This window comes from Canis aureus, chromosome 9 (assembly GCF_053574225.1).
Source record: "Canis aureus isolate CA01 chromosome 9, VMU_Caureus_v.1.0, whole genome shotgun sequence".
In the NCBI taxonomy this organism is placed as follows: domain Eukaryota; kingdom Metazoa; phylum Chordata; class Mammalia; order Carnivora; family Canidae; genus Canis; species Canis aureus.
In genome coordinates this window covers 4,768,847-4,790,089 of record NC_135619.1, presented here as the reverse complement: position 1 = coordinate 4,790,089, position 21,243 = coordinate 4,768,847, and the positions used below count along the sequence as shown (strand labels likewise).

General features: G+C 58.1%; 1 protein-coding gene across 4 annotated transcripts in view; it reads right to left on the bottom strand.

Annotated features, from left to right (window-relative positions):
- SLC24A4 (solute carrier family 24 member 4) overlaps positions 1 to 21,243 on the bottom strand; it is a 164,275-nt gene that overhangs the window by 46,079 nt on the left and 96,953 nt on the right. For 3 of the 4 annotated variants that reach the window (XM_077908532.1, XM_077908537.1, XM_077908534.1), the window contains 9 exons: positions 20,004 to 20,080; positions 16,909 to 16,983; positions 15,011 to 15,095; positions 14,481 to 14,584; positions 13,636 to 13,710; positions 11,019 to 11,044; positions 9,383 to 9,436; positions 7,746 to 7,888; positions 3,648 to 3,817 (listed from right to left, as the gene is read on the bottom strand). In XM_077908532.1, the coding sequence (XP_077764658.1) occupies positions 3,648 to 3,817; positions 7,746 to 7,888; positions 9,383 to 9,436; positions 11,019 to 11,044; positions 13,636 to 13,710; positions 14,481 to 14,584; positions 15,011 to 15,095; positions 16,909 to 16,983; positions 20,004 to 20,080 (809 nt within the window). The remainder of the gene's footprint in view (positions 1 to 3,647; positions 3,818 to 7,745; positions 7,889 to 9,382; positions 9,437 to 11,018; positions 11,045 to 13,635; positions 13,711 to 14,480; positions 14,585 to 15,010; positions 15,096 to 16,908; positions 16,984 to 20,003; positions 20,081 to 21,243) is intronic. The other variant, XM_077908533.1, reaches the window with a different exon arrangement.

Below are 21,243 nucleotides of genomic sequence, written 5' to 3'. Positions count from 1 at the left end.
CTGTATGGACAGAAGGCAAGTCAGACGCTGGAACAGGGGACAAAGTGTCGTGCGGAGGAATGCAGCCCTTAGGACTTCTAGAAGCCTCCCTGGCAATCAGCCCACCCAAGGAACAGCCCAAGAACCTCACCATCCCTCTAAGTTTGCTTGTTTGCAGGGGGACTGATGCTGGGGAGCCTCTGGGGTGGGTCAGAGGCCCAGGCCCCCCTTCTGGGGCTGACCAGGCCATACAGCCTACGACCCCGGGTGACAGAGGTCACTCTGACCCCTTTGGTGGACATTTACAAGCTGCCTGAACGTAGTCACGGGAAAGGTCCTGAACACTTTTTTAGATATTTAATTTTTTAAACAGGCTATTGTGCAAAAAAGGACACTTAGAAGAAGCATCAGTTCAGTGATGTTCCACAGCCATGGCCCCTCGGGAGGCCCCCCTAATGCCCCTCCCAGGTTCACCCGCCCCTTCTCCCCTAGGTGATCCAGGTGACCACCACTCTGACATTCATAAACATTCCGTTAGCTGCTCCTGAACCTGAACTGCACATAAACGAATGCAAACAAAGTGTATTATTGTGCCTGTGGGCCCTCCCTCTCCAGGTCCGTGGGTCCGTACGTGGTGCTGCACCACCTGGTCACGGCCACTCTTCGCGGCGGTAGCACGTCCCTTGTATGAATGACCCACACGCACTGCCAAGCTGCTCTCCTCCGGTTGCTATGACGAGTGTGGCGATGAACACTGGCGCCCGGGTCTTTTTCTGGACAAACACGCCCATGGGTCTTGGGTATTTAGGAGGGAAGTTTCTGGGTCACAGAGAAGGTGCATGCGAGCCACTTCCTACTGGCATCAGAGGCGGATCCGGATCAGAAGCTCGATGGGCTCTCGTCCCTGCGGACACGTGGCTGGGGTGGTCCTCCCACCTGAATCGTCCTGCTGACCACCCTGTGTGTGCATCTCCCTCTGACATGGGCAGCATGGCCTCTGCCGTCTCAGGAATGGCTGTGCCCCGAACCCTCCTGTCCTCTTCCCCATCCCACCCTGAAGCAAAACCAACCAGGCCACTTCCTTCCCATGCACATGGAAGCCGACTTTCCTCGCCAGATCTGTGGGCTCCTACTCTCCAGGGCCAGGCAGAGGCCACGCGACAGGAAACCGGCAGGCTTCCCCTTTCCTTATGTGTGCGCAGCTCCCCTTCCCAGCTCTGACTGCGGACACCTGTAGGTCTGCCTGCATGTGGCCTTGGGGGTGATGGCTGTCCCACGTGCCCGCCTGGCTCCTCACCGGGGGACCAAGTGTGCGTGAAGGTATCCCCCACGCCTGCCCACGCAGGACTGGAAATCAAATCAATCATGATTAAAATGGATATATCTTCTTTCTCTTAAAAAGAAAAAAAAGAACTGACCATTTAACTGCCTTGGTGCTGGTGTCAGGCAGGGGCTCCTACATCATGAGGTCCCGGATGTGCTGAAAATCTAAACATTCTTTTCCTACAAGCATGGCCCCCACACTTAACCCACCAAAAAAGGCAAGGAGTCTATGCCTGAGATTCAAACTCGGATGTGGAGGCACAGTATTTTGCGAACTGAATGCAAACCCAAGGATTACGAAAGGACAGGTCACCCCTGCAGTCAAGCAGGAAGATCTAGCTATGTGAGGACAGACCTTAAGGAGGGAGGCATGACTTGATGGCAACACGAATGACAGCCACGGGAAGAGGTTGTGATTCTGGCTTAATAGGAATCAACTGAGAATTGTACCTGGGAAACCATCCACAGCTACCTGGGGTTCTATTAAAAGGGCACAGATTATAACACAAAGGAGGTATGGTTCATACGCTGAGCAAGACAAACTGGAAGACGGTGAGTACTGGAACCCTGGTTACATCAGGGAGGGTGAGAGGTTCTATGCAGGTTTAGGTTCAAGGAGAAAGATTGGCCGGGGGTGGGGGGAGGGGGGTTGGCGGCTGCCACCTGCCGCTCAGAGGATCGCCACTTGGATGAGGCCACTCAAAGTGATGCAAGCAGGGGCTGGCTGTCACAGAGGGCACAGAAATACAGAAAGAAGGGGGCGGCCTCGGCGAGCCCTAACAATGAGCCTGATCCCACTGCTGTAGTCAGACTCAGGTTGGGTGGGAATCCCTGTCCTGCCGTCTGGGAGCCATGTGACTTTGGGCAGATCCCTGTGCGTCTATGACACACTGGGCTTCACAAGGTCATCAGGGAGCTCCCACTATGTGACAGGCAGGACACCCCACTCCTGCCTACACTCAGCAGCCGGGCTGACCAGCTCAACAACCGGGTCAGGTGTGAGACTGGGGATGAGGGGCTGATACCCTGTGCCCTGCGGCAGCTCGCCCTGTGTCCTCGCCGCGGGTGAGGGCAGTGGGCACAGCCCTACAGCAGAGGGACGCCTCCCTCCTCACACCCCCTGTAAGCCCCTCACAGCTGCCACATCCTCTCTGATGAACAAATGACAGCAGCCGTCCCTCGAGTGCGAGCCCACTGTGGCTTTGGAAATATCTCCAACATTCAGGGGTTGAAGTGACTGAATGTTTTAACGAGACTCAGGGTCTTAAGAAACAACTGTGAAACTGGGCATTTGGGGGTTTTGTTTTATTTATCCCCCCACACACACCTCGCATTCCCTGATGAACTTGCCCCAGACACTGCCAGCCCACAGGCATGCACCTTGGGGGTTTTGTGTCCCTCAAGGTTTCAGTGCTGTGAGCATCCTGCCCAACACCAACACCCTCAAATGTCCAAAATACAGGCCTTTTAGGGCCTGCATCATCTTTTCCATATACATCTGATGTGCTAATGACTGATGATTAGTCATCAAAGTTTCGAGCTCTCTGCAAACGACCTGGGTGTGAGGATGAGGACTTCAGACCCCTGGGTGCACACAGGTGCCAAAGATGGGAGAGAAGTTGGTAAAAGCCCTTAGAGCTCTGCCTACACTGTCTGCACGTTAAGTGACATTAAAACTTATTTTTTTTCCAAGTGAGAAAGAAGGGCACAGATGTCAAGCAGAATGTGAGGGCACAGAGCAAAAAGGAATCCCCACATGTTCATGGTTTTCTTCTAGAATTGTTCTATCCATAGGAAATAGATGTGTGCTCATTTTTTGTTCTAAATAACACTTTATTATTCTGTAAAGATTTTATTTGAGAGAGAAAGAGGGCGCCCGTGCCCACGTGTGAATGTGCAAGAAGGGGAGCAACAGAGGGAGGCAGAAGCAGGCTTCCCCCTGAGCAGGGAGCCCAACACAGGGCTTGATCCCAGGACCCCGGGGTCATGACCTAAGCCCAAGGCAGACGCTCAACCTGCTAAGCGCCCCAGGCGCCCCCTAAACAACACCTTTAGGAAATAATCCGTATTTCCAAGTGGCCTTTCTCCAACTAGCTCTCTTTTAGCTCCCAAGGGAACGCCAGGTGGCCCATCGGGGGCAGGACTGGATTGAGGCCTGCCCCATAACGCACCTGCAGATAGGACCACTTTTGCCCGCAGTGATGCTGGGCCTTCTTCCTTGAACAGCTGTGGCAAGAAAGGTCAGCCTGGCCCAGGACACCGTGGTGGCAGCACCGGGGAGTGTCCTACAAGCCCCACCACATGTGCAAGGCTACTGGCTCTCCACGCCCTTTGCACACACTCACCTCGTTAATGATGATCCTGCTGGCCATCCGCAGTCGGGTCCTGGGACCAAACTTATTGGTGATCATCACGCGTAAGCCTGCCTCCGGGAAGCTGAACTTGGGAGGGCTGGAGCTCATGACCTCGTCCACCATCACCACTGGGTTCTTGCTGTACTGCGGCTCCTCCTTCACTGTATCGAACACAAGGCCACGGTTAGTGCGGCCATCCCTCCTGGACAACACCCCAGCACTGGGCCAACGCACCTCCCCGCATACCGCAGGCCTCCTCGGCTGGGGTCTGGGCAGCTGCTAGGGAGCCCAAATCAGTCCCAGCAGACCCCTACTGATGCTGGGGTGAGAGCCGAGGCCCAGGGTCCCGGGCTGGGACCACCCACCAGCACACACTCTGCATGTAGCCCTCCAGTGGGCGGGTGCCCCTCTTGCTGAGCCCATCCTGACTCAGCTCCTCGTCCTCACCTCCCAGGAAAGCCTGGCTAAAATTCACATAGGGCCCCTGCCGCCTCCCTGCCCATGGCTGTGAGGGGCCCCTTCTTTCCGTCTGCTGGCGGAGGCTCAGCAAGGGCCCTCAGGGATGGAAAACGCTAGAAAGCACCAGCCGGCGCTGGCTCCCAACTTCCCAGAAGGCCATCCGCTCTGTTTGAACTGCCATCTCCACCCGGCAGGGGAGGATGCGTCAGCCCTCCCTGAGGTGGCAGTGAGGGCAGACCTGCGGCTCACAGGCCCTGGACAAGACCAGGGACCCCAGAGGATAGCCTGCTTGCTGACGGCGTGCAGCCAGCTGCTGGCCGAATCTGGCATCTCCGGTAAGACACACACCCTAGGCAGGGAGGCTGCTCTCTCCGGCCCTTCACTTTCCTCTCACAAGGCTGAGGAGTCAATGTCTCCAGATCTCAGTCCCCTTCACAGCCTTCACAGACTCGCTCAGGGCCAGCATCCAGGGGCATCTACGTCAGGAGCCCCAGGGGGCAGTGAGGGAAACCACTGCGGAGCACAGCCCACCGAGGCAGGTGGAGCCTTCCTGTCCAGGGGCCGTCACAGCAGACAGTCCCGCCCCCAACCCCTTCACATGGGTCCTGGTCAGGGGTCTTCCCGGGCAGGAGTGGTCAAGAGCAAACCCTTACACGAGTTAACGGCACCCACATGAACAAACGCACACCAGAAACCACACCCTCACCAGACAGGCAGCAAGGCTCAGCAGACAGGAGGTGTGGGGTTAGAGAAGCCGGGAGGACTTGCAGGTGCAGGTGTCAGAGGCAGACGCCCACCGCCCCGAGAAGATGTGGCGTGGAGGTCCTGGGTTGGCTTTGTGATGCAGGTGTTACCGCTCCAAGGAAAGCAGATTACTTACAATTTAGAAGAGAAGAGTTAAGGAGACAAAGGCCAACAGAGGTTTGCCAGAGGGGATTAGCTTGCGGTGGACGCTGAGGGCCAGGGCCACCTTCTCGGGGTGGCCAAGGTGCCGGGGGTTATTGGAAGAAGGAGTTAGTAGACGGGCTCCTGCCACAGGGGCTCCAACACTCAGGGCCCCGGCCTTGGGGACGGCCCCTCTCCTGGCCAGTTTCCACAGGACCCCTGGGCCCCCCTCGCCACTGCGGGCCAGAACCCCTTCCTCCCGGGTGCCTCTGTCTCCAAGGGGGGTGGACAGCAGAGACCCAGCTGCAGGCTCCAGGCTCCATCCAGGCCACAGGGCCAGCCCCGACACGGGGGCCCGGGGGGAACATGGGAAGCCTGGGGGCCCTGGTCGCTGAAGCAAAAGCCTCGATAACTGCTGCCCGGGGGCCTCTCGTCCTGGTGCTGTCACCATGTGGCAGCATAAAGTGCCTCGGCCAAGCCATGGGCGGCTGCCCAGAGAGAAACCCCCTTTGGACTGTTTCTCTGGCGCTTCACTCAGCCCCAGCCCCGGGGGGGCCGCCTCCTTCCTCCCGGCTCCAAGCCTAAGATGTGCCCAGGCTGGGGAAGCCTGGCCGTGTGCTACAGCGGCCCTGGCTGTCGGACCATGTGCAGGCCACCTGACAATGATGCTGGATTCCCAGCAGCTGTGGGAGCCCCAGAGGAGGGGGTGCCTTCTTCTGTCCCACAGACCTTCCCTTGGTGCATCAGCTCCTCTGCTGTCTCGAGCAGAATTGAGGCATGATGCGAAAAATGTGTAAGGTTTTAGAAAAACCCAAACATCTAAATGAAGGACAAAGCTTCGGGATGTTATTTCCCTCCCCTCTTCTAAAAAAAAAAAAAAAAAAAAAAAAAAAAGAGGAGAGAAAACTGGCCCGAGATTTTGGTAAAAAGGACCACATGACCTTTGAAGAGCACAGAGGTGCAAGAGGGCATTTTACAGAGTGGTCATCATGCGGCCAAGAACCTGTGACGGGGTCAGGGTATTTAGATTTGATACGGGAAACATCCCAAAGGCAGTAACAGGAAAGCCAGAGCTGTGTGGGGTCCATGGGCCTGTGACAGTCCAGGGCTGCAAACTTGGGCTCCCTGGGTGGGGGCAGGCGGGGCCCACTGCAGGCTGAGTACGGGGAGGGGAGCTCTGGGCCACAAGGATTCACAAGGAGCCCACTGGAAAGGGCAAACTGCTGAGCCCCCCCTTGTCCATCCCTGCAGGGCTCCTGCCTAAGTCTCCCTGGGGGACAGCACCCCACAATGACATACCCTGGGGCCTCCTACCTCTCCCCTGCAGGCCTACACTGTGATCCCCCTGCCTTGGCTGGCGACGGGCCAGGACTCAAGGCTGCACTGGTGAGAAGGGGCTTCCCCCGCGGCCACACAGGCGGGGATCTCTCTCGGGGCACCTGAGGAACTGGGGTTTTCCTGCCGGCTGAATGACCCCCACCTGGACCTTCTCCAGGAAGGCCCCTGGGCTCGGGAGCACCAGTCTCCACCTACAAGCCCAGCAGGAATTGGCCTCTGTCCTGAGAAACCATGTGTGGGGACCTCAGCCCCGTATCTGTGGAGCCATTGTGCAGACCAGCAGCCCCTAGGCCCCTCCCCTGGGCCGCTGTCCTGGATGCAGCCCGGGCTCTCCGGGCCTCCCTTCTCTGAGCATCCGCACGGGCCCCTGGCAGCCGGGCCGCAACAGGTCAGCACCGCATGCCAAGGGTTTCCTCCTCCTCCTCCCTACGGGGGAATACTTCCTCCCTCTAGCACCTGCCACAGATTCCTCCCTCAGGGGTTCCTGAGATTGGACAGAACAAAGTTGCCTGACGTCCTGGGGAAGGAGCCCCAGCCTCCATCACTGTAGGGGGAAGACTAGCGAGGGGCCGGGAGGGTGGACTTGGCTCCCGCGTGTCCCAGACACAGGCAAAGGGGCCTGTCAGACACAATGAAGGAGTCAAAGTCGCCTTGGGAGAGACGCGGCTCGCCCAGGACCCTTGGGTGGCATGGCCCCAGTCACACTGGTGAAGCCAGCCTCATCCTTTTTCCCATGGCCGTCATTATAGGAAACTCTTCAAGCCGTGACATTCACTGGGACCTGGCGGGAAGCACAGGAAGGCCCTTGTCCTGCTGGTGGCTGCCCCACAGGGGGAACCACTTAGTAAACCGAAGACTGGGGCATGGTTTCTAAAGCAGCAGCCGGCCAGCTCAAGGAGGCTGTGGGGGACATGGCAGGAGGCCCAGAGCCTCAGGAAGGGGCCAAAGGGATGTCGCAGACACGAGGTTCCTGAGCAGGGCCCTCTGGGGCTGGGCCCGCCTGCTCAGCCCTGTGGCCGCCCTCCCAGACCTTGCTGCCCCTCCGGCTGATGGGCCAGGGGTCTTCCTGAGAATGGGGGCCTCCACCAGGATGGGACTGGCGCATGAGACGTCACAGGGAGGCCTGCTCCCTCTCTGCCTCCCCAGTCCTCCAAGCCTCCTGCCCCCTGCCAGGTACATGGGTCAGAGAGCTCAGAGAGCTCATTCACTGCATTTCAGGAAAGCCCATGGGCCGGGGGCCTCCCTCTGGATGCTGGGGCAAGTCCCTGGGCAACACTGTTGGCCCTCCTCGTCCTTGTCCCTCCTACGCAAATGCAAATCTGAGCCTCCTCTCGTATAGGGCCCAGGGATGGCAGGTGAGAGTGAGGACGTGGGATGCTGTGGGCCCTCCTGTCTGCTCAGCCTTACCTGGCCCCAGCAATGGCACGGAGGGGTCATCAGAGCTACTATCACAGTAATCATTACCATCCTCCAGCTCACTGTTGACCGTGTTGCCGTTTGCAACAGTCTTTTGTTTGATGGTGAAAAAGGCCTGCATCTTCACGTTGTACCTGGAAGTCAAGGCAGGGGGTCAGCGTGGCGGGAGACAGCCGGCGGGTCAAGTGGGGCTGCCCCCCCCGGAGCACACGGTCAGAGGCCCCAGGGTGGTCCGTGGCAGCAGGTGTAGGGGAGAGCTCTTAGCTGAGCTGCCGGCTCCAACAGGACCCCAGGAAGAGGTGGGGTCCCAAGCCCTGCGCCCTGAGTTGTTCATGGCTTCCCTGGGGCAGAAGGATCCTCTGGTCTAGGAGCCTGACTGGTGCCTCCTTACCCGTGTCCCAAGCCTGCCCTAATACAAGTTCAGGCCAGTGGCAAGGACAGGCTCAGGGAGGCATCACAGGCTGCTCCCTTCCCTCCAGCAGGAAGGGAGTTCTTGCTCTGAGGGCTGCCCAGGTGGGCCAGGCAAGCACTGCTCTGCTCGCAGCCAGGTGCTTGCCCCGACAGGCGCTCAGGGAGCGAGGGGTCCTGTGAGGACAAGCTCCTGCACTGGGACAGCCGGTCACTCATTTGCACATGACACTGTACATGTCGGACGTTGATGCGGGGATTCAGAGTCTCCTACAACACAATCTCTCCTAAAACTCGGGGTTGTTTTTAATTCTTGCTGGCGGTGTGAACAGGATGGCAAAACCTGAAGAGGACCAGCTCATGGGAGTCCCCTCTCCCTCAGGTTTTAAACGTGGAAACACTTTTTTGGTATAAAATTTACTATTTTAGCTGCTTTCCATTCTCAAGGGAGTAATTCCTGGCAGTGACTGCAGGCACAGAGTGCTGGGGGCCATCGGGTGAGGACTTCCAGAAGCAGTTCAGCGACCCAAGAAGCTCTGTGCCCGGAGGTTGACTAAGCCATAGTCCGCCCTCCCCACGCCCTGGCTCATCTCTGTCTCTGTGGACCTCCTGGGTCCCTTGCCCACGTGGAATCATAAAAGCTTTGTTCTTTGGTGTCTGACTCCCTTCGCTCAGTGTGTTTTCGAGGTCCGTCCATGTTGCAGCAAGGGACAGAATCCCTTTCTCTTTTTATGGCTGAATAATATTTCTCAGTGTGGCCCCGGCAGCCTCCGAGGAGCTGCGAGGGTGCAGCATCCCCGACCCAGGCCTTCACCGTCGTTCCACCAGGTGGAGCACCCCAGAGGTATGCGTGGTGGCAGCCCCAGCCGGTGACACTGTATGGAAGCTTGGAGCAGACGCAAGGCAGCCTGGCTCTTTGAGAAGAGCAGTATCACCTTATCAGAGGATGTATGGCGACAGTGACACGGAGCGGTCACCTGGGGTGGGGAGGCACGGCCCGGACCACAGAAGGACAGATGCCATGCTTGTTCCCGGTCTTGGAGCAGCTGCATCCTGCAGCCTCCGGCCCTGATGCCCCCAGCCCAGGTGGGGACGGCACCCCCTTGCAGTGTGGGAAGGCCCTGGAGGGAGCCCCCCAGGGCTGGGGCACCAATGGAGGCTGGAGAGGAAGTGGAACAAGGTGGCAGTGTGCCCAGTGGGAGGTGAGAAGAGATACTCACTTCATGATCAGAATGTAAAACACGTATAAGACGATGAGCACCAGTCCTTCCCACCTCGGAGAGAAAGGAGATGGTAGTTAGGGTGTAGGTGCGGCCCCAGGGTGATGGGGGGTAGGGGCAAGGTGGAGCGACACAGGAGATCCTGCTTCCCTCCCCACCCAAGACCCGGGCATGCGGGGGTCCCCCAGCCTGAGGCCATCCTGCCATCTGAAGCCCTCGTGGGGACAGAGAGGGCTGGGGGGGGGGGGTTCCTCTCAGCTCCAGGACGTCTGCAGGGCTCAGGCAGCATCCCCCAGCTACCTAGACGACAGAGGGACCGGGCCACCTCGTCCCAGGACCTGCAGAGGGGAGGGGCCTGTAGTCATGCAGCTTGATCCTAAGAGACCCTCTGGCCAGGGACTGGAAAGGCTGTGGGGACAGGTGGGATGGGCCCTGAGCTGCCTAGAGAGCAGCCTCCGGGCCGGGCCTCCCTGGAATGCACCTCACTGTGCCCCACCCACGGGGGTCTGGGAGCACATGCTCCATGTGTTTGGTGCTCTGACAAACATGGACCTGAGGCCCACTATGTGCTGGGTCTCAGGACCTCCCTCTGTGCTGACGACCTTGCTGCCGCCACCCCCAACTCCATCGGAGAGAAGGAGCCCTCCCCCTGGGTGGTGCGCAGCTGCCTGGCCCACGTGGAGGGTCAGGGGCCAGGCAGGGGCCCACAGCACCTGGGCTGCTCAAGGCCTCGGCGAGGCCTCCTCAGCATGTTCCCAGGAACAGACGCCTATGGGATGCTGGCCCCGAGTCCCTGTCACGAGGGGAACATTTCTGTGGCTGATGGATGGTCCATCCACACCCTAGATGGCACCTGCACCAATCTCTCCTTTAACATGTCTGTGCTATGCATCTGAGTGAAGGAATCACTTCCCACCTCAATGTCATGAAGGGCAGTCCCTACATTTCATTCTGCTTAACTTTGCTATGGGACACTGAGATCTTTAGTGCTTTTTTAAAGAAAATATTTCATTGATTTGAGAGAGCGAGCATGAGAGTGGAGCAGATGGAGAGGGGCATGCAGAGTCCCCGCTGAGCAGGGAGCCTGACCTGGGGCTCAACCCCAGGACCCCAGGATCAGGACTTGAGCTGAAGGCAGATGCTCCACTGACTGAGGCCACAGGCATCTACAGTGAGATCTTTGATTCATCTGAAATCCCTTCTGGTATACAGTGTGAGGAAGGGATCAGACACTAATCTGGTCTGTAGAGGTCCCTAGGGACCCCTGTCTGAGACCCTCTCCCAAACTCACTGCCTGGCATGACACCGGTCACATCCCCCGGTCAAGAAATGGGCCCATGGTTGGGTTCTCAGTCCCATGGTGCACTCTGGCCTCTATCTAACCCGATGGAAAATGTACTGTTTTCATTATCTTAGCTTCACAATACGTTTTGTTGTTTAGAGAGCAGGAGCACTGAGGAAACCATCTGTGTCACTCAGAAACAATAAAGGCATGACTGCTTAGAATGATGCCTCTGTACGCTCACGCGTTCGTAAGCTCACGTTTGTAAAAAATGATCTCAAAAAAGACTAAATACCACCCAGTGAGGAAGGACAGGAACTGAAAAGGAACAAAAAACAAATGTGTGAGACTTACCACACAATTTCTTCATCGTATATGAACTGGAAAGAAAAAGGAACAAAGGGTGGGGGACCGATTGAACCCAAGAGAAACACACAGACCCTTGAAGCCCCCAGAGCTCACACTCCCTGCCCTGCGGTTTCCACACAAGGCCAGGCTCCTCTGTCCAGGTCCGGGTTCCTTGGCTGCAGGTGCTACAGCCGTGGCTCCAGCTCCGTGCGCGCCTCCCAAGGACCCAGCCCTCACTGTGGCCCGTGTAGTGTGTGGGGCCAGCCGGGCAGGGCTCCCCCGCCGTGAGTCAGGGAACAGACTTGCTGAAATCAACACTCTCAGCAACTGAAAAGCTGCCCATCTGCCTGTGTCCCTACGCACCTGCCTACCTACCCACCTGTGGTCCCTGTGCATAAGGGAGGGAGAAGAATGATAAAATAGAAGGTAACCCCTTAGGAGATTCTCAAGGGCAAAGGACCCACTTGCAGCATCTGAAGGGAGGCCAGGGCTGATGTGGGGACACCAGGGTTTCTGCAGGGGGCCCCAACTTGGTCCCACAACCACACCTCACATCCCTGGCACAGATGCCATCCTCAACTGATACCCCTGTGGACCCAGGGGGGAATCCTGGGGCCACCCAAGCCAGGCCCTGTGCATGCGGAAAGATGGAAGGGCTGTATCTCCCCACTATGCTGGAGACTAAGGGGCCCTGCTGTGCCTGTCTGCTGGCCACCACAGTGAGCAGCGCACAGGAGCTGCTGCGGGGGGCCATCCTGGCCAGGCACGGCTGTGAGGCTCCCCAGACTCCAGGCTCTGAGGAAGGTGCCCACAATAGAGCGGCACCTAGTGCCTGCCCCCCATCCCCGGCCCCAGGGAACTTGAGGACATCTACAGGGGATATTTTAGTTTTTATGACCCAGTGGAGGGCTGCCAGCATTGAGAGGCAGCCAAGGCCAGGCACTGACCACCTGGGCACGTGAGCTCCTTGTATCAGGAGAGTTTGTCCACACTGGACACACGTCTTATTTAAATGTCTTGTTAAACATTCAGGCAAGTGGGGCAGGGAGGGGAGGGAAGGCCTGGGCCCAGAACTTAACCCCATTTTATAAATCAAAGTACTTTTATGTGGTTTTAGTACATATTTAATTTCCTGGAGAGGCGGCTCTCATGGGAATCGAAGGACAACTGTACGTGGCTCTGCCTGGGATTTTATCCGGAGGGTTTCCTAACTCTGGAAAATCACGTCATCAACGTCGGCCCCATTCATGGGGCCCAAGGTGCCCGCAGCATCTGGCCTCAGTGTGTGTGAGTGGTTTTAGGGCTCAGAGATCTTCTATACAGGGGGCAACACATGACACCAGCAGGTGTTGTAGCATCTTTGTGCAAAACGCTTACATGCTGAAAGGTGTGTCCTCTTACATAAATTATCTTGGTCTTTGGTAGTTTGGGCACCATGTTGATTTTTTAATTTTGGAAACTGTACAGGTAACTTATCTCATATGTAACTTTCATTTTTGGGGTTGAGGTAGGCCGGGGCCCCAGTGGTCTCCCATAGTCCCGGTCTGACATCATGCCACTGCCCCCAGACCTAGGGACTGGCTCCTAACACACAGAAGATGGCAAAAGTGATGGGTCATCGCCTCTGAGATGAGGTCACAGACTACAGACTGTGGCTTCCATGCTGGTACCTCCTTACCCTCGCTCTCACGGAAGCCGGTTGGTGTGGTGTGTGCGGCATGGCTGGGCAGCCAGCCAGGAAGGGTCAGAGGCCCATCGGCAGCCACACGAGGGACCCCAAAAGGGGCTCCTCACCCAAGGGGGCCTAGGAGCCCGGCCAACGTGCATGAGAGACCCTGAAGCAGAGGCCCAAGTAAGCCACCCCCAAGGTTCTGATCCGCAAACAAGAGTGACAAAGGCTCGCTATTCTAAGCCGCTGGGGGATACTTGTTATACAGCAATAGATGGGATACAAGGGATGGGACTGTCCTATATGGCTGGCTCTAGGTCTTGCCAGTCTGAGAACGGGCCCTCTGGAGCACATCCCAGAAATCTGGGCACACCTTGTGTACCTGCCCGGTGAGGCCTTCCTCATGCCACCTCTTGGACCGAATGCCCCCCAGGGATGGCACGGCGCTCAGCTCAGCAGTAGCCTGGTCAGGTGCTTCCATGTCATGGCCATGAGGTCACCCTGGCCCTGGGGGGATGGGGATAAGTCCCCTCACCTCCCCCACTAACAGACCCAGCCCTTCTGACTCTCACCCTGTCCCCCGGCTGCCCACTTGGACACCATGTCAGCTTCTCTTTCCTGCTCTGCACTTGGCTGTAAATCCAGAAACTGTGATCCTCGGGAAAAGGGCTTTAAGTGAAACCCTGAGGGTGCCCGACAAGCAAAGTACTTGCACATGACCGTGTGGACCACATGACACATGCTTTGCCTTCTCCATTTGCGGGGGTCCCTGGATTTGCTCCATAACTGGGGTGTTAGCACAAGGAGACGCAGTGGTGAGGGGACTGGTCAATGTGACTGCATGGTACAGTCAGCACACCCCGTGGTCGGGGTGCTGTGGGTTCTCTGGTCACAGTGCTGGGGATGGCGATGGGTGGGGGTCTGTGCCCACACCCAGGTCGGGGGGTAACTCACAGCAATGAGCACGATGACAGAGAGAGTGTAGTACACGGAGTCCCGGCACACGGCCCACCATGTCAGACGGACCACCTGCCGAATGAAGGGCTGTCAGCTGCTGCTGGCTGGGGACACAGAGGTGCCGGTATGGGGTGGCCTTCTCACTGCCCCCGGCCCCTACGGGAGCAGGGACGTGTCCATGGAGCTCCTCCTAACTGCACCAGGAACAAACCCCCCGGGGCTGCTCAAGGCCACCCTGTGATTTTCGCTGTATTTGGGGAAGCAGGGACATCTGCAGGTGACACAGAGCTGCCCCTGCTCCTCCGTGGTCACAGCATCTCACGTCTCTAGCAGAACCCAGGGTCAAGGCCATAGGCACCTGCTTCCCCCTCTGATGCGGGAACCTTCTGGTGGCAGGCAAGCGGCCCACCTCTACCCCCCTTGGCCATGTAGGGGCTGCCCATATGCCTGACTTCTCAGGGATGGAGACTAATGCCCCCGTGGCCCTGAGGACCTGGAAGATGCTGGGGTGTCAGCCACAGGCAGCTCCATGCTCCTTGCTAAGCAGATCAAATGCAGGCCTCACACGTGTCCAGGATCTAGCTCGGGGTCAGGGTTCAAGGAGGTACCTCCCCACTACCTACTACTGCTGAGCAGAAGCCCACCCTCAGACAGAGAGCAGACACCAGCCCTGCCCTCGGACCCCCGACGCTGGACACAGGAGCAGCCCCAGACGCTCGTAGCCACGTGGACCCAGGCTCACAGACGGAGCCTCGGTCAGTTAGGGGTGCAGGTAAGGGAGGCCCACGGTCCCCCCACTGCTGACCCCCACATCCCCCCATGAGGGGAGGAAAGCCACTGACCTGCCCCGCGAATAATCCACACACGCCGATTATACACAGGATGTTGAACACAGCAGAGCCCACAATGGTCCCGACGCCGACGTCTCCATGGGTGATGAACACACCTGCAACAGGAAAGGCAGGAATCGTCCTGTGCCTGCTCTGCCTCAGACCTGGGCTGCTGTGAGGCCTACATTTCCATGCTGCGGGGACCAGCTGCTCCACGCCTCCCGTTTCCTAACGCTTCATTGAGTGGTGCTCCCCCTGCCATGAAACTCGCCCTCATCAACGACATAATCCAGGGTTTCGGCACAGCCACAGCTTTGTGTGTGGTCGCCGCAATCCCACTTGAGAACGTTTTTATCACTTATCACCGTGTGCCACCCGCTCTTGGGTGCATCACATGCGGCAGGAAACCATGGATTCACTTTCTGTCCCCAGCCCTCCCTTTACCTGTGAGAACGTGGGGACTGACCCATGCCCTTGTGGTCGGGGTGGCAAACCTGGGCTCTCCCTGGACCTCTGCGGCCCCAGCCGGTGGGATTTCTTACCAATAACAGAGGCGAAGAGCTCGGGTGTCGAACTTCCTGCAGCCATGAAGGTGGCTCCGGCCACATCTTCACTCAGATGGAGTCTCTGGAACAGAAGGGACCTCAGGCACTCAGGCTGTGATGGGGGGACACCCGGTAGCCAGTGTCCCCTCCCTGTGCCAAGCACAGGCCTCTGGCCACTCCATGGGCCGCTCAGCCCGAGTCCCCTGTCCGCCTCCCCCACCCCAGTCCCCTCTGCTCAGCCTCCATGCCCCTGAGGTCACCTTTCTAGGAGGGGAGCCAGCTGTTCCCCCTGGGACAAGTGTGAAAGCTTGGCTCTCAGTGACCCCAACACAAGTCTGAGGACCATCCTATTGCCTCCCCATGGGATGATGTGTACACGGCTGGTCCTTTTCACCCTGGACAGTCGGCCTCGGAGTCTGGTCCGCAGCAGTGCTGGGTGGGGGCCGCCACCACTGTCCACGTGGACCGTGGGTGCCATGTACACTCCCACACAAACGGGCAGCAGGACGTCCCCCCACACAGGGTGGCTCTTGTGTTCTGGAAGGCCTTGTGCATGGAGGCCTGAGGGCTGGAGGCTCACGGAGACAAGGACCCAGATGCCCAGTCCCTGGGCATGAGGCAGCATGAGGGATGCTCGGCAAGGCCATGCTCTGGCCGCAGAGGCCTGTTCTTGCATCAGGAATGTAGCGCTGGGGGCCTTGGATGCTGAAGGAACCACGGACATTCTGGGTCTCCCCGAGTGGCAGCCTGCACATGCCCACCCCGTGAAACGCAAAGGCCTCCGGACAGGGCTCGGCCTCCCTGGGCCTCAGGCAGCCCGGGGTGAGCACAGCCTCCCTGCTGATTCTGCTTTGAGGGGTCCATCCAAGGGGTTGGAGCTCCAGGCTTCTGTCAAGCACTGACCCCCACCTCACCTTACAGGAGATGCCGCACCATCGAAGCATCTGCATCACCTTCCAGCAGAACACATCCAGCTGTGTCCTGTCCTGCCCTTGCCGGGGCCATTCCTTCCTCCTGGAATGCCCTTCCTTTCCCTCCTTGTGTGGAGAAATCCTTTCCACTTCAGAAGTTTGGACCGAATACCACCTTCTCCATGAAGCCCTCCCAGGCTTCTCCCCAGCAGACATTCTGTCCCTCTTCTTGGCCCTTCAGTCCTTTAATGGCTTTTATGGATTCCCTCATACTGGATTTGCCCTTAGTGCTACAGGACCATCCCCCTCGCCCACCTCTGTGTCCTCACGGACACAGGTGACCTATAGGGCACATTCACTGGGGGTTGTCCTGTGCCACTGGTCACCCATCTTCCACAGGCCTGAGTCACCCCCAGAAAGGCAGGATGCCCAACCCCTTGGCTGCGGTCCCCCTAGGTTCTCATGTCAGCGCATGACCCCAGGGCACGACCCCTAAGGTCCAGCTGACTGTGATTTTCCCGGGGGCCGCCTCTGCTCACCCTCAGAATGCTGCTCCAGGGCACTGAGGGGGCGCCTCCTGCCCCAACATCCCAGGCCATTTCCTGATCCTCTCCTCACGCTCCTTCTCTGGCTTAACATGTTCCCTGACCCACAGCCTGGTCAGGGTGGGGGGGGTGGACGGGTGAGCAAGGGGCAGCCGGGGGAGGCCTCCGCACACCCTCCGTGTCATGTACTTGCTCTTCAGAAGCCCAGGTCAGAAAGTCCCGGTTCTGGGCTCAGCAGCAGGGAAGCACCTGTCCTCAGAAGCTGCTGCAGGTGTCACTGCAACACGGCCTGGGGCAGCATGGAGACGTCACAGGGACAGAGCTGGGGGGTGGTTTCCAGGCTTCCCTGCGGTCTCGCCGCCCGGCCTGGCACCACCGTGCCCTTGTCCTGATCGCCTGATCGCCCTGGCGCCCGCCCTGCCCAGCCTGCTCTGCGTACCTCACAGATCTTCTCTAGAGACGGCACAAAAAAGTCATCGCACACTATGGCCAAGGCGTAGAACATGTACAGAGCCTGCAGAGGAAACGGGGAAGATTGTGAGCAAAGGCACCTGCTGCTAGGCGGCCGTCATGCCCCACACCTGGGGCCTCATGGGCAGAGACACGCTGAGGAAGGTTCTAGCGCCACAGAGACATGCTCCCTCAGCGCCCTTACTAGCAGATGGAGAAACTGAGTCCCAGGGAGGGGACAGGACATGCCGGCAGCACAGGGGGAAGAGAACTCAGGCCGCAGGGTCTCGGGTTCCTTCCTTGCATCTCTAAGCAGCAGCGGTCTTCCGGCCCCAGAGCTCTCCAGGGGCAACGGTGGCCCTCAGGGCCGAGGGGAGCACGTGGAATCAGCACCACAGGCCTGAAGTAACGAGCCCGACCTTACCCCCTCACCTTCACTGGGGGCGCGTGTCCTTCCTACCGACGGCCACCCTGCCTGGAGCCAATGGCCGCTAGGAGGGCCCACAGGTCCCAGGCTGCCACCATGTTGGCAGAGGTCAGGGTATAGCGGCCGCCCTCGCGGGGGCTCCGGAAACAAACCCAGACTCCAGTGTGACTCGGGGATTTGTTTGCCACAGGACTTGGGATACGTTACGCATCCAGGTCTCAGGCTCTTCATCTGCTTGGTGACCCAGTAAGAGCAGATTGCTAGTTTTCAAACGGTTTTACAGACAGACCCCATTGTGTCCTGTGCATCCAACATGGCTTCCCTGAGCTCATCTGACGGGCCAGGAGCCATCCTAGGCATCATGGATACATGGCTACCTTGCCAGGAAATGCCTCTGCCTCCCGTAACTGACCTTAGTGGGACAAATAGGCAAAAATAAAGTATAACTGTTGGGAAAAGGCAAGTGCAAAGGTCCTGAGGTAGGCATATGCTTGATGTACGTGAGAAGAACATGGTTGACAAGGCAGGTTGGAGCAGAGTGGGATGGAAGTGGAAAACAGAGGAGGTGAGCTTGCAGGGACCAGGCCCCGTGGACAGGAGGTGAGGAACTTTGTGCTAAACGCCAAGGGAAGCATTCCTATCTTTAAAGACAAGGTGACATGGACACTGTTCACAAGAATGGGCAAGGCTGGGCTGCTTCAGGAAAAACAACTGTGAGGTGGTGGGAAGGGCACATGAATTAGTGGTGACCACATCACCTGGGAGCTGCACCAGCTGTGGCCACGGCCTCTGAGGCAGTGGGGGGCACTGCAGTCCCCGCGGGCCCTGGGTCCAACTCGCTGTCTTGGGGGCGGGACCAACACCAGGGATCACGGGCCAAGGAGACAGCACAGGAGACAGAGCCCGCGATGGGCATCTCAAGGATGCAGACTTGGTTTCTCACCCAGAAACGCCCCCGATGCCATCTCCCAGGTGAAGGGACATCTGCGAGGCCGCGGCTCCCTGATACCCCGGACACACCTCAGAAAACGGGCCAGGATGGCCCCGCGCTCAGAGCCGGACAGCTCCATGAGCCTCCCAGGGCTGCACATAGGAACCTGCTGCCAGGCCCAGGCCTTGGCTTGCTCTTAAAGAACAGGGTCAGGGGTGCTCAAGGTGTGACCCTGGGGTCCTAAGATCGAGTCCCACATCGGGGTCCCTGCAGGGAGCCTGCTTCTCCCTCTACCTGTGTCTCTGCCTCTCTCTGTGTGTCTCTCATGGATAAAAAAAATTTAAAAAAAGGGGGAAGGGTCAGTAAAGCTGTTCTGAATGATCGGAAAGTACATATTTCAGTGTCGACCAGTCGGTCACACAGGCCCTGTTGCGAGGGCTCTGCTGCTGGACGAGGGATTGTAGCGCGTGGCTGAGTGCCAATAAGACTTTACTTATAAGCCTGGGAGGTGGGCTAGTTGGGCCCCTGTGGCCATAGGTCGGCTACAGTCCCTGCACAACTCCCGAGGGACTCTCAGGTTCCGGACATGAGGTCTCATCTTAGTGACGCCACAACTCTGAAGTGGGAGCAGCAGAAGGGGGGGTCCCAACCCGCCACACCCATGGCCTCTTACTGAAAGAGGAGTGCAAGGGAAAGCCAGCAATGCCAGGAAGACCAGCCCCTCCGCTGGGATGCAGGGGCCTGTCACCCGGGGTTGGCCCCCCATCTTCACTTCGTCAGTGGTTTATCATGTTTGTGGCAGCCTCACTCATTGCTCATCCTCAGGAGGCCACCACCTCTGCCACGGGCCCAGCTTTGGCTTTCTGATTCTCTCTTGCGGAGACTAACCCCAGCAGGGCTCTCGAGGGGCCGGAGGGGCCAGGCGGTTGGAGACCCTGATTAGAGGGCGATTCACTGTGTCCCCAGTAGACAAGCAAATCGTGAGCACTTTCGCCTCTGCACACGACACCACAGGGCTGGCGAAAGTCTTCCGCCCAGGGACAGATGGGACATGGTATTGGGTTTGTGGATCACATGACCCGTGTTACGCCTACTCTGATGGAAGCATGATGACGCAGAGACGCTGGGAATGGCTGCGTTCCCATAAAGCTTGATTGGTAAAGACCAGGCAGTGGCTTCAGGCTCAGTTTGCTGGCGAGGACTTCTACCCGTAATTCAGGTCTGGACCTGCGACTCCTTTTTGAATCGTTATCTGGACCCCACTTCCACCATCAAGGCTCACCCAGGGACACGGGGAAGCCCAAGAAGCAGCGCACCACGGTTAAGGTAGAGGCATGTAATGGTGCTGAGACGTGGCAGTGGCGGCATCATGGGAATCACGACAGTGAGCGTGCACAGAGCCCTTCTCTCGGGCTGTGCAACACCTGGTGTGCTTTGTTCATGCTCTCGCGTGTTCACACTCGGGGAAGATGCCGTCTGCTTCACAAAAGCAGAAAATGAGGCACAAGGAGATCTGAGATCTTGTCTCGGCTCTGGGGTGATTAGCCATGCAACACTGAGCACGTCCTCCAACACCTAGGATTCTGTTTTTTTGGGGGCCTTTTTGTGGTTAAAATGGGCCCTGTACTGGCCCTCCTAGGTCCTCCCCTACAAAGATGGCACAGCTTTGTCACGCTGCGGCCCCCGCCGGCAGCTTGGGGTCACCCCACCCACCAGGCCCACTTACACCGAGGATATGCAGCAGGACAGCTCCATGCTGTCGCTCCTTGTTGGAGAACAGGTCCGTGGGGAACTCATGAATCGCTGGAAGACAAGAAGACACGGCAAGGTGTCAGTGGTCAGCAGGCCTCCTGCGGGCCTTGCATGCAGCGTGACAGTTCCCCATGGGACCAGGGAGCCTGCCGGCTGTGGGCAACCCTGGCAGGGGGCTGGCCAGCTGCAGTGCCTTTGTGCTCAGCTCACCTGCACTCTTCAGAAAACGCTGCCGAACGCTGGATTAGCCACCGACATCCTCAGAAACTAGGATGGCCCAGTTTCATGCGTCCCTTGCAGTGTTTTTTAAGCACGAAACACTTCCTACCCATTAGGACAGCAGTGACAGATGCTCACCAGCGTTACCAGCAAGGACACGGACAAGTGGGAGCCCTCCTCCCTGGCTGGGTACCCCCCCACCCCAGGGGACACAGTCCGGCAGTTCCCCAAAAGGTTAAACATGCGGTCACTAACATGACACAGAGATCCCAAGAGAAACGAGAACACGACCACTCAGACCTCGCATGTGAGAATGTTCATAGCGGGACGACACACAGAGGCTGAACATAGAAACAACCCACACACCTAAAGCTAGTGAATGGATCAGTAAAACATGGTCTTTCCATACACAGGAACGTTTGGCAATAAAAAGCAAGCAAAGCACTGACATGTGCTATGGCGTGGACCAACCCTGAAAACACGGCGCTGGGAGGACCAGTTCCGCAGGGCTGCACATTGTAAGGCCCCATTAATATAAAAGTCCCTAACGGGCGAATCACACAAGACAGAGGCAGGCAAGCGGCTGCCCAGGGCTGGAGGCCTGGTGGCCCGGAGGCCTGGGGGTGATGTGGGAGGGCGCAGCACGGTTTCTTTGGGGGTAAATAAAATGGCTCTACAACCGTGGTGATGTCTGCACAGGGTGGACATGCTGTAGGCCATCAGCTAGGTATCCTTTTTTTTTTTTTTAAGATGTATTCATTTATTTATGATAGACATAGAAAGAGAGAGAGAGGCAGAGACACAGGCAGAGGGAGAAGCAGGCTCCATGCCGGGAGCCCAACGTGGGACTCGATCCCAGGACCCCAGGATCGTGCCCTGGGCCAAAGGCAGGCGCTAAACCGCTGAGCCACCCAGGGATCCCATCAGCTGGGTATCTTAAACTGCACAGGTAAACCGTGCAGTTCGTTGACCGTGCAGACCGTGCACAGTCTGCG